Genomic DNA, 16,884 nt, shown 5'->3' with positions numbered 1-16,884 from the left:
CGGCAAGCTGAGACATTTCCCCCAACTTCATCTGCAAAGGTTTTTTTTTTTTCTTAAATATTTAAACACACAACTGGACAGCACTCAGAAAAAGTGAGATGTGATGATGGCAGGATCAGGGAGAATTGCAATCATTCTGATTCTGAAGGCTATGAGAGGTCCCTTCAGACTGACTCTTCATTGGATATTGGTCAATGGCCTCTCAGGTTCCTCATGGTAACAGTAATAATCTGCCTCTTTCCAAAAGTTCACGCGTCACACAATATTTGTAGGGGAAGTGGGGAGATGTTTAACTGGTTCTTATTTAAGTGGATTAGCCAGAAGACACCAGGTGCAGCCAAGGCAGAAGCCTCCTCATTGTGAGCGTGGGGAAGGAGGGCCGTTTGGCCAGAGCTCATGGCTGTGGCCCTCATGTGAGCAACCCAGCTGGCAGAGTGAAGAGCGCAGCTCCCACACACTGCATGGATTACTCCCTGTCTGTCCAAGCTGGGTCACAATGCTCTGTGATGCTGGAATAGCCCCAGCGTGAACTGAGAAGGGGCGTTTTGGTGTTGCAAATTGTACTGCACTGCCTGAGAGTCCTACTTAGTGGTGTGAAGCTCTAATCCAAATGAAAAGTGACCTATTACTCAGAGCAATCCACCCTATAGCACGAACATGTGTGCACATGCACGCGCACACACACACACACACACACACACACACACACACACACACACCGGAAAACAAATCTAAAGGCTGTTTGTGCTTTCTCTCTTTCAGATGCATCCTCTTGATCGTCTTGTTTTGTGAGGATTTCTTGATATTGTCTCCTGTTAGACACAATCGTCATGTTGTGTACATAGCTGGCTTGTATGCTGTAGACAGCTGTGTGTGTTCCCCCTCCCCACATGTACTTTTCCAGAACTCCAGGTTGGAGACTAATAGGTGTTGGGCATAAGAGAATGAAGAAGCCAGGCGGGCAAATTCTTTTTTGGGAGAGAGAGAGAGGGAGAGGGAAAGGGACAGATATCTGTTATGTGTGGCTGTTTGATGGGATCCCATAATTTTAACAGCACATTCTCAAAGTAGAAGCCTGAAAACTACATTTTCCAGCTGCCCTTGCACCTAGATACGGTCAAACTTGGGCTCTCACCAACCAGACATATTCAGTTATGACCGATTTGTGAGTGAGCTACACTAGTAGAGGCTTTCAGAGTTCCATATGCAAATACATGAGGAAAAGTGACTACTGCCAACACAGCAGGTACTTCTGCTTCCAGGAGACTTAGTAAACAAGAGTCAACTTCACCACAGTTACTCAACCATTAGCTACTTGCCAGCCTGCAATGCCACTGTAAGAGACTGCCTCATAAGGGTCTGCAGGAATGTTTCTTCTTCCTGTTGGAAGGGGAGGCCTTCTACGTTTTCCTTCCTTTATTAGTAAAATGAGGTTTTCACCAGCACAACTCATTGCCAAGTTTGTTTGTTTAATTTAAATGGCTGTGGGAGAGAGGCGACTGTGTATAAGTGTGTGAGTGCACTCTCGAGGCCAAACTAGTTCCCTCCTCTGCCATCCTCTGCTTGTTCCCTTGAGACAGGGTCTCTCTGAACCTGGAGCTAAGTGACAGCCAGCAAGCGGCAGCCATCCTCCTGTCCCCTCCTCCCATAGTGATGAGGTTACAGGAGTTGGCACCACTGCACCTGGCTTTTTATGCAGTGCTATGGAGAAAACTCAGGGTGCAGCATGCATCCTTACCCACTAAGCTCTCTCCCCAGCCCTGGGACTGAATTCTTGAGAAAGAGGCCTCAAGAGCCCAAAGGCAGAGAGAAGGGGGGGCCCTAAAGCAGTCAGGACACAGAGAAGATGCTTCTAGCAGCTCTCAGTTTGGGTAAGTTTTAAATCAACAAGGTTTTAAAAGATACTAGAACGCGTCACCTCTTTAATGTTTCTCTGGTGAAACAGGAGCGAGAGGGATCTTTTTAAGATTTCAAATGCGGTTTTTCCTAGATGAAGAAAGTCTGGGCCATATGGCAACAAGTTTGAAAATCTGTTCATGTGCAAATGTCATGATAAAAATGGGGCTGGGGAGCATGCGTGGACAGCCAGGCCACATTCTTCGAAAACAGGAAATCTCCTGAATTCTTCTTTTCGTCTTATGGGGAAGCTGAGTGGATCTAGCCTGGGGAACTATTATTCCTCTCAAAAAAAACCACAACAAAACAAAACAAAAAACCAAACAGTATTGCTTGTCACATATGCTGAAAGGAGGTTTAAGATAGAGTGACACTGAAAACATATGTTTGGAATCTCATTCCACATACCACATGACAATGGGCAAGTCGGCGATCCTTTGACTCCTTGCCTGGTAAAGGAGTGATCATTTTCAGCTCACAGGACCATCCTGAGGAACATATCATAACGTCAGCAACACATGTGGTTGTACTAAGGACTGAAGATGAGGCGATCACAAATGATGGAGCCGGCCAGCCTCCATCTCCAGTCCAGCCCATCTGATGACTTTACTCAGGACAAGAACTCACTTAAGTAGCCCTCGGCGATGCCAGCTGTGATTTCCCCTGACTTAATCAGTGAACACAAAAGTATATTGTCAAGGTGATTTTTGAGCTCTGCCATACTATCTTCTCATTTGGAGGCGAAATAAGGAGGACAAGCTGCCCTTTTGGACAACGTGATTAAAGTAAGCTTTTATTGTGAATGGGTAGCAGATTGGAGCCCCAGATCCAATCAACGGAAAAGCCTAGCTGGAAAAAGCGTCCATCGGAAAGCTCACTCTAGGCGACCGCTCACAGAAACAAGTTCAAAACAGAAGATGCTGCTTGGAAGTCATGAGCTTAGTCATGGTTGAAAGACACAACAATAGTTAAGTAAATTGCAAAAAGAAAGTCTTGCTGATGGTCCAGTAGAATTGATGTTTGCAGAACACAGTCTCTGAAGGGTTTTATTTTGCTCCCCGGAATCTGTCCTTGGCCTTGACCCTTCAGCTGGTGGTTCCTTCCTTCCCTCGAAGGACCTGGAGCAGAGAGTCTACCAACTTAAAGAAATATATTAGAAATAGTTACACACACATATGAGTGATGGGGAAGGCCAGTGGTAGTAGCAAACCCATTCCCACCAGCCCATCAGCATCACATGATAGGAAGACAAATTCTCCGGTCAGCTTCCAAATCCCCTGACTCTGGTGAGGAGCCCTGTGTTCTACCTTCACGTTCCTCAAGGGAGTTCTACTCACAGGCTTAGAGAAGCATTCATACTCCTGAGAAACAAAGTAACTTTGCCCCATCACCTTGCTTATGTCTGCTAAGCTTGTCTTCCTGTCTAATTCTCTGGGTGTGTTTTAACCATTGTTGAGAGTTGAATGTCTTATTTATTATTATACCGAGCTGGGGAAGGATGTGAGGGGACTCTGCAAGGCTCTCTCCCCTCCCACCCTCCTCTGTGCTGAGCCAATCAAAGCTCGTTTTTTTGTTTTGTTTTGTTTTTTAATCCTACACTGCAAAGCAGGAAATGATAGCAGTGTGGGCAACTGGAGAAGAGGTGTTCATCTGGGTCTCCACCCAAATTCTAAATGTACTGTCTTTTGCTTCCTGTGGCTTCTGCTCAATTTCACTGAGAATAAAGGAAAAGCAGTTACAGTTAAAAAAAAAAAAAAACTTTATTCTCTTTCAGCAACTTTACCCAAAGAGACAAGAAACCAGATCTTATTATTTTTAACCCAGACAAGAGTTTATTACTATCCCCAAGAATCTCTGGCAATTTCGCTTCCCTGCTTCCAGACTGGTCACTTCCCTAATAAGGGAAGGGTTGCTATTCTTAGGCAATGGTACCTACTCTGCAGCTCAGCTGTGTGCAGCTGATGCTAACGAGCCCTGGGCTGGGGATGGATTCCCACACAAGCCAATTACCTTTGCCTTCCTGTCTCAGAACCAAGGCTGCCCCCATGTGACTACCAGCCTTTAGATTTCACTGTCTCTCCTGCCAAAAGCCCCACCAGCCATAAAAGGAGCCAGCAGAGGAGCAGGAGGAGGGCCTCCACCCCATCCCACAACCTCAAAATGTTGCAAGGAAGAGAAAGCCAAGTAGGAAGGAAAGGGGGAGAAGAAAGCTGAGTGAGCTGAGGATGTGGTCCAGCAGCAGATAGAAGCTGGGGTGGTCTCACTCTTCCTGCATAGAGCCTGTCGGGGTCATTGGAGGGTTATCAGTCGTTCTTGATCTATGTTGCTTTCTATATGAGACTCCCCTGGGAACTGCTCTAGTTTAGTTTCTGTTCCAATGATGAGGCATCCCAAGGGTGATGGCTAATCTTGGTTGTGAAGCTGACATACCTGGGGAGAGGAAACCTCAGCTGAGGAGGTTGCCTCCATCAGCATGACCTGTGGGCACGTGGAGGAGGCTGCTTCCATGATGGCTAATGCCCGTGGGAGGGCTCAGCTCACTGTTGGCAATGCAAGCCCAGGGAAGTGGGCCTGGGCTGCATAAGACAAGTGGCTGGACATGGTTATAGTTCATGATAGGGAGGAAGTCAAGGTAGGAACTCAGCTAGTCACATCACACCCACAGCTGAGAGCAAAGAAACAAATGTTTGCTTGCTGTGTACAGCTTGATTTCTCTGCTCCATTATTATTATTATTATTATTATTATTATTATTATTATTATTATTATTATTTTATTTATTTTACTTTACATCCTGGTTGTGGCTCCCTCCCTCTTCTCCTCCCAGTCCCCTCCCTCTGCCATCCTCCTCCCCTATTCCTGGGAAAAGGGGAGCCCTCCTACCTACCCACCCCAGCTCAGCAAGTCACATCAGGACTGAGTTTGTCCTCTTCTCCTGTGCCCTGGCAAGGCAGTCCAGTCAGGGGGAAGTGACTAAAAAGCAGGTGACAGAGTCCATGTCAGAAACAATTCCTAGTCCCCTTACTAGTGGACCTACATGTAGCCTGAGCTGCCCATTGGCTACTTCTATGTAGAGGACTTAGGTCCAGTCCATGCATGGTCCTCTGGGCCCCGGTTAGTTTGCTCTGTTGGTCTTCTTCTGGAGATCTCGTCACCTCTAGGTCCTTTTATTTCCCCTCACAGACTTTTTTACTAGACACCCTTTGCTTTGCCCAATGTTTGGCAGTGAGTCTCAGCGTCTGTTTTGAACTGATGCTGGGTGGAGCCTCTCAGAGGACAACTCTGATATCTCCTTTCTGCAAGCATAGCAGAGTAAGCAGATTTTAGTCATTTAATACAAGATAAACATACTACAATGCACAAATCCAAAGAGGTTAAGTAACAAGGAGGACCAAAGGGATGGTGGGGATACTTAAATCCCACTCAGGGGAAACAGAACAGGCAGTGATAGTGGTTGAAGAGAGGGAACAGGTAGGAGAGGGAGCACAGAGAGAAATAAGGGTGGAGAGCATCAGACCTGGGGAGAGTGGAGGGGGAGGGGGCTGGGGGAAGACAGAAGGCCTGCAGAGAAAAGAGAAACTGTGGGTGAGGGCATCTCTGTGACAAGTCAGAATAGGCCTCTGGGAGGATATGAAGGAAACTATAGCTGAGACTACTACCAGCAGAGGTCACGGAGACTGAAGGGGACACCCTCTAACTACACACGATTCCTAATGTAAGGAGCAGAACACCAACCAACCCACAAAATCTTTGCTCCAAAACTCACCCTGTCTACAAGACATGCAGGGACAAAGACAGAGCAGATAGAGTAGAGATTGAGGGAATGTCCAACCAATGCCTGACCCAACCCAAGACCCACCCTATGGAAGACAGCAAAGCTGTTACACTATTAATGGTGTCTTCACTCTGGTAGAGTTCAGGAACTCCCTCCTAAGAAATCGCTGGCACCCACAGTGGCCTGGGTCTTTTCTTGTCTATTAACCCAATCAATACAATCCCTCAAAGACATGCCCACAGGCCAACCCAATGTAGACAATACCTCACTGGAGACTCTGTTTCCAGGTGATTCTAGGTTGTATCAAGTTGACAATTAAAGCTAGCCCTCACAGGAAAAATTTAAACGCTAAGGAAAAAAGCCCACTTCCTATGCCTTATACTGATTTAATCAAATGACAAGAAGGGTCCCTTTAAAATGAAGACAGAAGCTGGGCATGGCGGTGCATGTCCGAGTTCTCAGCTACATGGGAGGCTGATGCAGAAAATCACCAGTACAGGACTGCCTGGATTGCACAACAAGACTCAAAAAGAGAAAGAAGGGAAGAACAAAAGAACGAAAGAAAGAAAGAAAAGAAAGGAGAAAAACATTAACTTGAGCCTGCCTGGCCACTCTTGCTAGCAGAGCTCTAGGAGGGCCTGTCTGCTATGATCCAGTAGCCTACACTTAGTACACATTCCCACACAACTCTGAATTAAGTAAATATCTTTGCCATCAAAACATAAGAAATGCTTAGTTTCTAACTACAGCTCTGGGTGAGTTAGCAACAGGACTTACTGTTTTATGGCCGTGGTGAGAGAAGGGAGCATGCGTGGAGAGTTTGTAATTTTAAGCAGAGCCCTTCAAGCCTCTGAGAGCTCCTGCAGCTAGTTCTGGGGGCGCTCGGCTAGATGATTAAACTTCTCTCTGACATTGGGAGACATATAGAGTTCTAATAGACCAGTTCTCTAGGCACTCTTTCTTTTGCGAATACGACAATTATAAGATGGTTTCAGTTTTCACAACGACATATTTTCATTGAGGCAATATTGTCCAAAGCAAGAGAAACAATAAACTGTTTTTGCTCTCTGTGAAGACTAAGCTCAGTTAAATTTGTTTTTCACATTTCTCGGAAATGTATCCACGAGAATAGGACCAATGTGTGCAATAGCTAATTATTCAACTTGAGGTGGAATGGAATGGGGTGATGGGCTTTTAAACTCGGGGAAAGAAAAACATCGCATAAAAAGATAGGTCAAGAAGCAAGTCCTGGCTAGATTAAAAAAAAAAAAAATACGGCCTTCCTTAGTGTTAGAAGTATTGTCTATTTTGAAGCAGCCAGTTCTCATGACTGCACTCTCATTCCATCCTATAATACCGTCACAGTATTATAGTAGCTCTTCTTTCCTAAACCCTCAAAGCTTTGAATATTCTGCTGACTATGGGACATTTGGGGTGCTTGAGGAAGGACTGGCATGTCTAGGGAGCTCAATGGGTGGCAGAGCCAAGCTCAGGGGATGAAGCAAGTCTAGCTGGACACTGCTGTTTGCCTAAGAAGAAGAAGAAGAAGCACTGTGGGAGCCGGAGAGGTGGCTCAGCAGTTAAGGGCACTGACTCCTCCTCTCGAGGACAAGGGTTTGAGTCCCAGCACCTACACATAGACGCTCACAACCATCTGTAACTCCAGGTCCAAGGGATCTGACACCCTCTTCCGACCCACCAGGCATACATGTGGTGTACAAGCATATAGGCAGGCAAAACACCTAGGATATAAATATATCTTTCTTTAAACTTTTAAAGAAAATTGAGCAGCAGAGATGAATAACACAGTTGTATGTTTCCAGAGTATTTTATGAATGAGTTACAAGAACAAGTGAATTTTGATGCTTGTAGAAACTTATCTCTGAGGGTACTAGGGTAGAGTTTTGTTTTGCTTTGCTTCTTGTGTTCTTCAAATAAATGAGAACTACACAGTCATTAAACACCACTCATAGAAAGCATTTGACCAAGAGGAAGCATGGCCAGTTAGGGGCTAAGAAGTCAGTTACAAGGTCACAGAACCCCAGAGCAACTTTGTATATAAACAAGAATTATTTCCTCTGGGCGGGGTGGGGTGGAAAGGTCTTTCTACATCTTGTGCATATCAAAAATTAACATACCTGTAAGCCCACAAGAATTTACTCAAATATTGTCTATAGGCTCACTATCAAAATATCTTGGTAAGACATCAGACATAGTGGCATATGCCTGTAATCCTAAGTACTGGGGAGGCTGAGGCAGGACAATCTCTAGTTAGAGGCAAGCCTGGGCTACAAATAAACAAAAATTCTCACAAAGATCATGTCACTGCTTCAGTTGACCATAATTACTGATAAACCTCATAAACTGAACTTTGGAACTTAGCGTTTTCTTCTGAGGGAAAAAAAAAACCTATTATATCAAAAGAAAAGGTAGCATGGAAATTGAATAGTGCTTTGCTTAGCACACATGGGTGTTGGCTTAGTGTAGCAACCTTCACCCTATGGTAAATCTACATTGTCAACTTGTCTAGGACTGGAATCACCTGGGGGACGCACCTCTGGGTGCGCACCTCTGGCTGTGCCTGTAAGGCTATTTTCCAAAGAGTTTTAACTGGTAGGAAGAACTACCCTGAGTGTGGGTGGCATCCACCCCATGATCTGCAGGGGTTGGGGGGGGGGCGTGGATGAGCTGAGGAGGGGAAAGAAGCGAGTGGGTAGAACAGCAGTATGTATCTCTCTGTTCAGCTGTCACATGTTCCCCAGTGTGATGAACTGCAGACCTTTAGGCTGTGAGCCACAATAAAGCCATCTTTTCTCAAATTCCTTTTGCTTAGGTATTTTGTACGGCAATTAGGAAGGTGACCAATATGCGTAATAAGCTATGTGGGTTCCCCTGATGAGCTCCTCCCCTGCTGCCACTGCCCCTGCCAACTTTCCCTCCCTAAATACCTCCCACTGCTCATCTGGAGCATAGTTGTTTCACCTTTGCGTTTTGACCATCACTAAAGTAGCTGCCATCCTCAGGATCCCAAGTAGACTGGAGACTGCCCAGAGGCAGATGCTGAGGTGGCTGACGGCTTCTGTCTCCCAAGGCCTCCAGGAGGTCCAGCAAATTCCTTGCGGCTTCTTCCCAGCGGATGTGTTCCCCCAGCTGCTCCTTCAGGCCCTCTACGTGAACTGCGTACAGGGACGGGAATTCATCTGCGCTCTTTTTCCCCATTAAGTGTCCTATAAAAAATTTTTTTTAATTAAAAACAAAAACAAAAACAAAAACAAACCCAGGTTGTTACAATTTCAACTGAGGGGAATGAAAGAAGGAGCAACTGAAATGCTCATCAGTAGAGTGGGCTCTGTTCCCCCAGCAAATGCAGAACAAACAGCATTATTTTACTATTGGGAGTTAGTCTGTACACAGCATACAGACTTTACTGTCTATTCAAAAGATGTAGGAAGCTGAAGGAAATTCAGATCTGCTTGTGACTCAGGGAGCCTAGGTTTCGCTACTAACCAGTGGGTGACCTCAGACAAGTGCTGTAGCCCCCAAGACTTGGGTGTTATCAACTATAAAAGGGACAGGGCAAGGCAAATCGCGTCTAAGAAAGCTTCCAAGCATAAAGTCCTATCAATTCTGAGTGTCCAACTGAAAGGCAAAATCCTAACGTCTCCCACCACCAATTTCAAGTTTCTGCTGAAAATAAAAGTCTTGATGTGTTTCTTTGTATGATTTTTTTTTAATGTTGCCTTTCTCTTATCTGCAATACAATTGTACCAAAGGAATCTTTGATTTAGGCTTTCTCTGAATTTTAGCTGAAATTGAATCTAGAAAACCTCACCTAGAAGTAAGTGATGGCAGGTTAAGAGTGTAATGAAAAACAAGTTGAAAAACAAACTCTGGCTGATATTCAGCTGCCACATTGATATGGGGTTTTTTTTTGAGTCTCTGAGAAGCTCTTAGTTCTAGGCACGTGTGCCTGCCTTATATATTGATTAATTACTTAACCCTATGGAGGAGGCCAGTGTACTAAAAACAAGGATATTCTAGTAAGCGGGTGACCAAGAATAGATCTGTATCCTTTTTCTTTTTCTTAAACAGTGTGCCTGTGTGTGTGTGTGTGTTTGTGTGTGTTGTGTGTTGTTCTATGTGGTGTATGTTGTATGTATGTGTTTTGTGTGTATGTGTGTGTTATATGTGTGTTGTGAGGTGTGTATGTGGTGTATGTGTGTGTTTATGTATGTGGCGTGTGTTTCCACTACGTTATACTGTTGGGAGTCTCTTGTAAGTTCCCAAGGTTTTAAGGCAGCAGAGCATCATCCTGGGATCTGGAGATAAAAATATATATATATATATATATATATGATTTACAAACAGCTAATGTTCTAAACAGGAGCAAGGACCTTGTACCAGTGGATCAGATATCACGTGACTTGGAAAATTAATTGTTAAGATTAGGCAGTCTTCAAATGAGACTTTGAATTAGCTTGCCAAGTCTTAGAAAGGGACTTCACACTGTTTAAAGACCTTGTTAAGGACACCTGTCCCAAATGAACAATTAGAGTCTTACATAGTTTCAATTACCAGCTGGGTCAACCTGGTGTCCAGCTGTCTACCAAATTGCCATGTATTTGGCCCTCATGGTGATTATGAGGCACAACTTCCCAGCAAAGCTGATGTGTTGTCAGCTTTAGTTACATGGAGGAAATTGAATCACAGTGACTAGAGGAAGGCATTGGAACCCTGATGCTCACAGTAATTACCTCTGTCACTCTTGGAATCCCTGGTTGCCTGTCATCTAGCTAGGATGCTGAAAATGAGAAAGGAGTCAGTGGCAATAACGCAGTGGAGTGATGGAGATGTCTTTACGAAGACCCTCATTTTGCCGCGCTGGAGTTCATTTGTGGACTTTGCTCTAGAGGCAAAATAGATCCACTGCCCATCTTATTATTGATCTAACATAGGTCCTTGTGACACTAGACTGTTGGGACTTACCCGCAGGCGGTGTGCTGTTCAGCTGCCCACTTCTTGACACACACACACACACACACACACACGAGCTCAGGAAGTGCGCCATCTATGACATCCCAGGGAAATACACATTCCCTGGGTCCTATTTCATTTTTGAGCTCGCTACTGTCGACCAAATGATCATCTCCATGGCAACAAGGACAAGATAACCACTTCCGTTTCATCTCCTGTCATCTGTCACACATTCGTATTAAAATAATAGAGATCTCGGTGTAGGGAAAGGACAAGCATTTAAAAAATAATGAACCTTTGCTCTTAATGAAAAAAAAAACTTTGTGCCTTTAAATTTTATGATATACCACTAAAGGGCAGGTTTGAACTGTAAATTAATTTCTTCGGAGTTGAAACTAGAAAACTACCCTAACTTGAGAAAATATCTATTAAGCTATAAAGTAATATGTACTTCCAAGAAATAGTATTTATGGGACAGAGGAGATGGCTCAGTGGTTAAGCCACTTGTCAATGCAAGTATAAGGACCAGAGTTCAGATCCTCAGAGGGCATGTATATGAGGAGTGGGCCTGGTAGCCTGCCAACGATTCCAGCTTCAGGAGGTGGAAGCAAGCTGCCTAGCTGGTCTAGCCACATCTGCAAGCTCTGGATCTAATTGAGAGACCCTGGCTCAATGAATAAAGTAAAAGATCGATCAAAGATGAGCCTAGGCACTCCACTCCCCCTACACACACAGGCAAACATGAACACACACCCCAAAGCATAACACACACACACTCACACACACACAGAGAGAGAGAGAGAGAGAGAGAGAGAGAGATGGAAGATGGAAAAGCTAGTTTTTGTTTCAGTCTTTGATGTAGCCCTGTAATGAATGCCAATCCGCTCTGCATCCAATGGTACTTCCCAATGTGGATTTCCAAGTCCTGCTCCATAACAAACTGAGAGCCACAACTATGAGCAATCTGGGGGAGCACAGAGAATAGTCACTAGCTTTTGTATTGGCATCTATTTCCATCACACACACACAATATTCCCATGAGCACGACACCCGACAGGAGAAGTGTGGGTAGTTTTCAGGCTACTGATTCAGTTCCCATTGCTTCTCTTAGCCAGAAAAAGTGCCTCGCTGAGAGAGAGCTATACTGACAGTTTCCTTGTGGACAATAATACAGGTTTAGTCCTAGGGACAAAGCCGGCACGATGCTAAGTGCCTGTAATCCCACCACTACAAAAACTGCGTCAGGAGGACCACAAACTCAAGGCTAGCCTGGGCTACATCATGAGACCCTGTCTCAAAAAAAAGGCAAGTATGGGTGGCATAGTTCAACGATAGAACATTTGCTAGCATGGGTTCAGTCCTAGCATCATCAAAATTCAAACAAAACAGAACGAAAACAACCTTGAGCTGTGTGTCTCTGGGAACTGGAGAGAATGGGCGTTGGTTGTACGCTACTTTAAAGCTAAAATTAAATCTCACATCACTCATCCTTGTTGATGTATTTCTTTCAACAGTGCCTATCCAAAACACACTTGGACTTTTTTTTTTTCAAACATTGGGCTTTTTAGCAAAGTGGAGGGCAGGCTGGGCACCTTAGGCAGACTCCCGTGTGTGTGTGTGTGTGTGTGTGTGTGTGTGTGTGTGTGTGTGTGTGTGTATAAATATAAATGTAGTGAGAGCTGGGATCGTAGCTCAATATAAAGGGCTTGCTTACATGTATGAGCCCTGCATTCCATTCCCCACAGTGAAAAAAATTAAGGAGAAGAAAAATTTACATGATGTTTGTGGTACTACTATGCGATGAAGGGCAACTTAAGGAAGTACCCTAAATATCCCAGGACATGTGTGTCCTCTACGGTGGGTCAGCTTCAGCTTGGCTTGTCCCAGAGATATGACACTAGACTCCTAGCCACCTCTGCTGTGCTTTTAGTCTTCAAGGGTTCACGGACAGATAGATCATGAGCTCTTCTTCTGTGAATATAGAGAGGAAAGAAAAGTAATGGAGTTGGGAGTATCAGTCCTCACTCCCCGCCCACTGATTGGTGGCTGGGTCAGACAAAAGCCTTTTAATCTAGGCTCTGAGAATCCCCTTTCAAGAATAACCAGCTCTGGCCTGGCCTGGTGGCACACATCTGTAAATCCCAGCACTCGAGGAGACAGAGGCAAGAGGATCGCTGTGAGTTTGAGGCCACCCTGGCCTACAAAGCGAGTCCAGGACAGCCAAGGCTACACAGAGAGATCCCGTTTAGGAAAAAAATTAAGAATAATAACCAGCTCTAACTCTGGGCTCTTCAGCACCTTTTCTCTGCTTTTCCTGTGTCAACCTGCACACCATTCTTTGTCCAGTCTCATAGAATCCTAGTGGTCCTCAGAAGCTGCAAGTTCATACCTGGGACTGTTAGCAAGACCTCCAAAACTATAGGATGCCAACTCGGTGCTCCTGACCTCTCTGTCAACACACAACATGGAAGTCCAGAGCCAGAGTGTCCTGCCTCATCCTTCCCCCAAAAACCTATCCTCATCTTAGTACCTAGAATCTGAGATTTGGTTGAGTAATTTCCTTTCCAGCACATTGTTCTAAGTATCCTACTAAGGAAACACAACACACACACACACACACACACACACACACACACACACACTTCAAGCTTTTTTAGGGAAAGCACCAGTTTCCCAGGAAATACAAAGTAGTCACAATTGACCACAGTGGCAAAAGATCAGGCGACTTTGGACTCAGCATTTCTTAGAGGCTGTGCTTGCTTGGGGAGACATAATGTCTAGAGGTGATGCGGGTAGCTGCCATGCCCAGAGCTCCAAGTGATGTTGGGAGCGACGGATGAGTGCCAAGCCACTAGCTGCTACTGGCCTCAAAGTTTCAGGAAAGCTCAGAGAGCCTGTGTTCCTCAGAGTCCAGACCTAGCCGCACTCCGCACCTCTACCCACAGCACAACAGTCCTCTTCAGCTAGGCTGCAACCAAGCTCAGAAGCCTGTACCCAGAAAAACAGGACTTCCTGGCAGAAGTCAGAAAGAGAAGACTATACAGGATTGTGTTGTGGATCTCAGAGATGGACAAATGTCTGGGGTTTGGGCGGTAGGGCCCAGGTAAGCTTGGAGAGCAGGCATGATCCCTAAAATCTGCCAAGGCAGGGAGTGAGAGTCAGAGGCTGAGGGAAGGAGCATTGCTTCCAAAAACAAACAAAAAGCTGAAGGGGTGAGGAAACTCAAGAGAGTACTTGAACCCAAGGTGGAGGTGGGGGGAGGGCAGAGGGATGGGGAAGGGGCCATGCACTCCGGTCTCCACACCCAGGTCCCCACACCCTGTGATTCTGCACCATTCAGTCTGGATTCCAGCCCACAGGAGCGAGAGTCCAGTCCACTGGGGCTTAACTAGGATCCGGAATTCACTAGGGGGACCTCACACCCCAAAGTCATCTGGGAACAGACCCATGCCAGATTGGAGCAAGGCTAGGAGGCAGTGGTACAGAGGGGAGGTGAGCTGCACGCCAAGTTGAGGAGTTTGGGGGGAGAGAGCTTTGGGCTAGCTTGGATGCCTCAGATGGCCGGTGGAAGAGGTATGCTCACAGGTGCGAAGCGAGAGGTAAGGGATCTGGGGACCATTCTGCCACTGACAAGGGATCTATCAGGTTTCCCAGAAAAAGAGAAGATGAGATGGAGTTTGGGGGAGAGCTGGATACATGTTTCAGTAGAAGGAAAGGAGCCAATCCAAACTCCCAAGCAAAATACTGAGATGGAGAGAGGTTCCCTTTAGCTAGTTAGACCCTCTGAGAGAAGCCCGGGGATCTCATGGTCGGGACACTTACCCACAGCCCAGTGGCTGCCACGCGGGTACATCTTGGCCAGGACATTGCCTCCGCCTGCTCCTGTCGACACTGGGGCAGCTGGTCCCCGGGGCGCCTGGCAAAGAACCAGTGCCAACAGCAAGAGCGGGAGCTCGGAGCCTCGCATCGTCCCGACGGGAAACCCTCGGAGCTCTAGGCTAGGCTGACGGTGCGCTGTCCCGGCGGAGGCGGAGCAGCGACAAGAGGACGGTTCCAAGGAGCTCTGCCGCCGCTGCTTCGGAGTGCCACTGCTGCAGACTCCACGAGACCCCGGACTTTATATAAAGGAAGCCTGCGCGGGAGGGGCCGGGGGTTCTTCCACCCGGGACCTGAGAGCACTGACGTCTCCCTATAGCGAGCTGGGCTCCCGGATGCCCAGCCGGGAAATCATCCATCTACAGTGAGTGATGAAAGTCTGAGTGTACCTTGACCCATCTCCCTTTCTCTCCTAGTCCCATCCTATTAATTTCTGCTATCCTAGACGTCTTCTCCAACGCGACGGTATGGTTGAACTCCTGTTTTATCCCTGCCCATCCCAGCAGCAGCAGCAACAGCAGCCTCATCTGCTCTGCTAGACTCAGGATAGCACAGGAGGATGTGCTCTGTTTTCAGGGCTAATGCTAGTTCGACTAAACACTGGCCCTTCTGGCAGACATACTGCTTCCAAGAAACAGGGGAGAAAAAAAAACCAAAACCACTCTCCTGAGAATTTCCCTTGCCAGCACCTAACTCAATGTCCCTTAGCTACTTCATTCGCACACGCACAAGGCTTCTGTAGAATTGCTCACTTTCCCTCTGCCTCTTCTGGTCTCACTTCTGAAGGCTGGTCACCCACCCCTCAAAATTCCACCGATGCTAAGGGGACACGCACCATAGCAATGTGACAATAATAGAAAAGCTTGTAGGATGTTATTGCCCACGGTTTGGCTGCCCGAGCTGATCCTGTGGTTGTGCCTATAATGGGTGAGCCCTGTTTCTCACCAAGGGCTGGTGAACTGCCTCGGGTTTGGGGCTTGATTGTCCCCTGTGAACACGATGTTGATAAGTCTCTGGTCTGAGTTCCTAGGAGGATACTACATTTGTGCCTTTCTTAAGTGATTGCACACAACACATTGCATGACAGTTTTCTTGGACTTGAAATGTATTTTTGTGCATGTGTCTGGCTCTAGGGAGAAAAATGCTGATTTTAAGATTGTTTTTAGTAGCCAAGGAAATACAGTAATACTATCCTGAGTGAGTGATCCAAGGGAAAAATGAAAGAAAGAGGGAGGGACAGGATGGCAGGCAGACAAACAGACAGACACACACACACACACACACACACACAGTGGGGAGGGAATCCATAGTGGGTCTGGACTCCACCTCTCCTGGGTTCCCAACCTGTGCAGCCCATCCCCAGGTTGTCTGTGAGCAGACATTGGACCATGAACACACACAGGCTGATGTCCTCCCAAGCAGCGTGTTAAGGGTCCACTCTTGCTTCTCGACGCACCCGTCGATCACTGGCTGTTTGGCATGTTTGATGAATTAATGATGAGTCTAAGAAATGGTCAGGTCTAACGCCTTCTACGCCTGCAGAGGAGCATTAAACCCCTTCCTCCACAGAGCAAGTGCTAGAGGAAGTTCCTTTGTCTTAGAACCTTGCTAGTGCTTTGACCAGTGGTACTATGTTCAAGACCATGTAAGCCATTAAGAAGGGAGGCCTGGGTGGCTTTTGGTTAGGCCTGATCCTGGGTCCAGCCTGCTCTCTCTGCCTCACAGTCCGTGTTACCTGAGGCGTCTTACCATTTGTTCTCACCACTGTAAACTTCATCATGCCTTCCCCTCTGTAAGGAGCAGAGAGCCTCTGAAAACATGAGCCCCAATAAGTCTTTTCTCCCCAGAGCTGTTTCTGTTGAATGTGTCAGTCACAGCCAACACAAAGTTAGCCAGCACAAACCTTTTAAAGGATGGTTTCCTTACAACACTGAGGAAAAACCTTGCTGCACAATCAAAACTCTGGTGCACAAAAAACAAAAACAAACAAACAAAAAAGAACAACAACACAGATCTTCCATGACTGAGGACACCTTTCTGTTTCTGTGTCCCTTGCATGCCTGGAGACAGGTGGATCCTTCTTTCACCTCAGCTTTTACTCTGAATCCCCCAGTCCACAGACCTTCTGCCACCGAAAGTAGAGCCACGTGGTTGTGTTTGCAGCCTGCTCAGGCAGCAATGGTGTCAGTCCTGTTCACGGGTGCAGCTTGTTCGGCCCCTAAAGAAGGGATTCAGAAGATGTGGGTGGACACGACGTCCTGCAGGTACAAGAGACAAGTCAGTCTCCTCACCAGAAGGACAATGCCTTGTTGCCAGGGAGAAGCAGGAGCCATTGAACATTTGGTTTAGATATACGAATGAGCC

The 16,884-nt window shown here is 46.4% G+C and overlaps 1 protein-coding gene across 1 annotated transcript; it reads right to left on the bottom strand.

Moving 5' to 3' along the window:
- Window positions 1–2,671: 2,671 nt before the first annotated feature.
- Grp (gastrin releasing peptide) lies at window positions 2,672–15,007 on the bottom strand. Its single transcript, XM_051163463.1, has 3 exons — window positions 14,467–15,007; window positions 8,653–8,897; window positions 2,672–3,035 (listed from the first exon to the last, which is right to left on the bottom strand). The coding sequence occupies exons 1-3, from the start codon at window positions 14,609–14,611 to the stop codon at window positions 2,982–2,984; spliced, it is 444 nt and encodes a 147-aa protein (XP_051019420.1). The 5' UTR covers window positions 14,612–15,007; the 3' UTR covers window positions 2,672–2,981.
- Between the last annotated feature and the right edge of the window lie 1,877 nt (window positions 15,008–16,884).

This window comes from Acomys russatus, chromosome 20 (genome assembly GCF_903995435.1).
Source record: "Acomys russatus chromosome 20, mAcoRus1.1, whole genome shotgun sequence".
Taxonomy (NCBI): domain Eukaryota; kingdom Metazoa; phylum Chordata; class Mammalia; order Rodentia; family Muridae; genus Acomys; species Acomys russatus.
This window is presented reverse-complemented; position numbering and strand designations above follow the sequence as displayed.

Coding starts and splice junctions, on each gene's coding strand:
- Grp (XM_051163463.1), bottom strand. CDS start 14,611: ATGCGAGGCTCCGAGCTCCCGCTCTTGCTGTTGGCACTGGTTCTTTGC. Junction 8,898..14,466: donor TGGCAGCCACTGGGCTGTGG/GTAAGTGTCCCG, acceptor AATTTTTTATAG/GACACTTAATGGGGAAAAAG. Junction 3,036..8,652: donor GTGATGGTCAAAACGCAAAG/GTGAAACAACTA, acceptor TATTTCTTTAAG/TTGGTAGACTCTCTGCTCCA.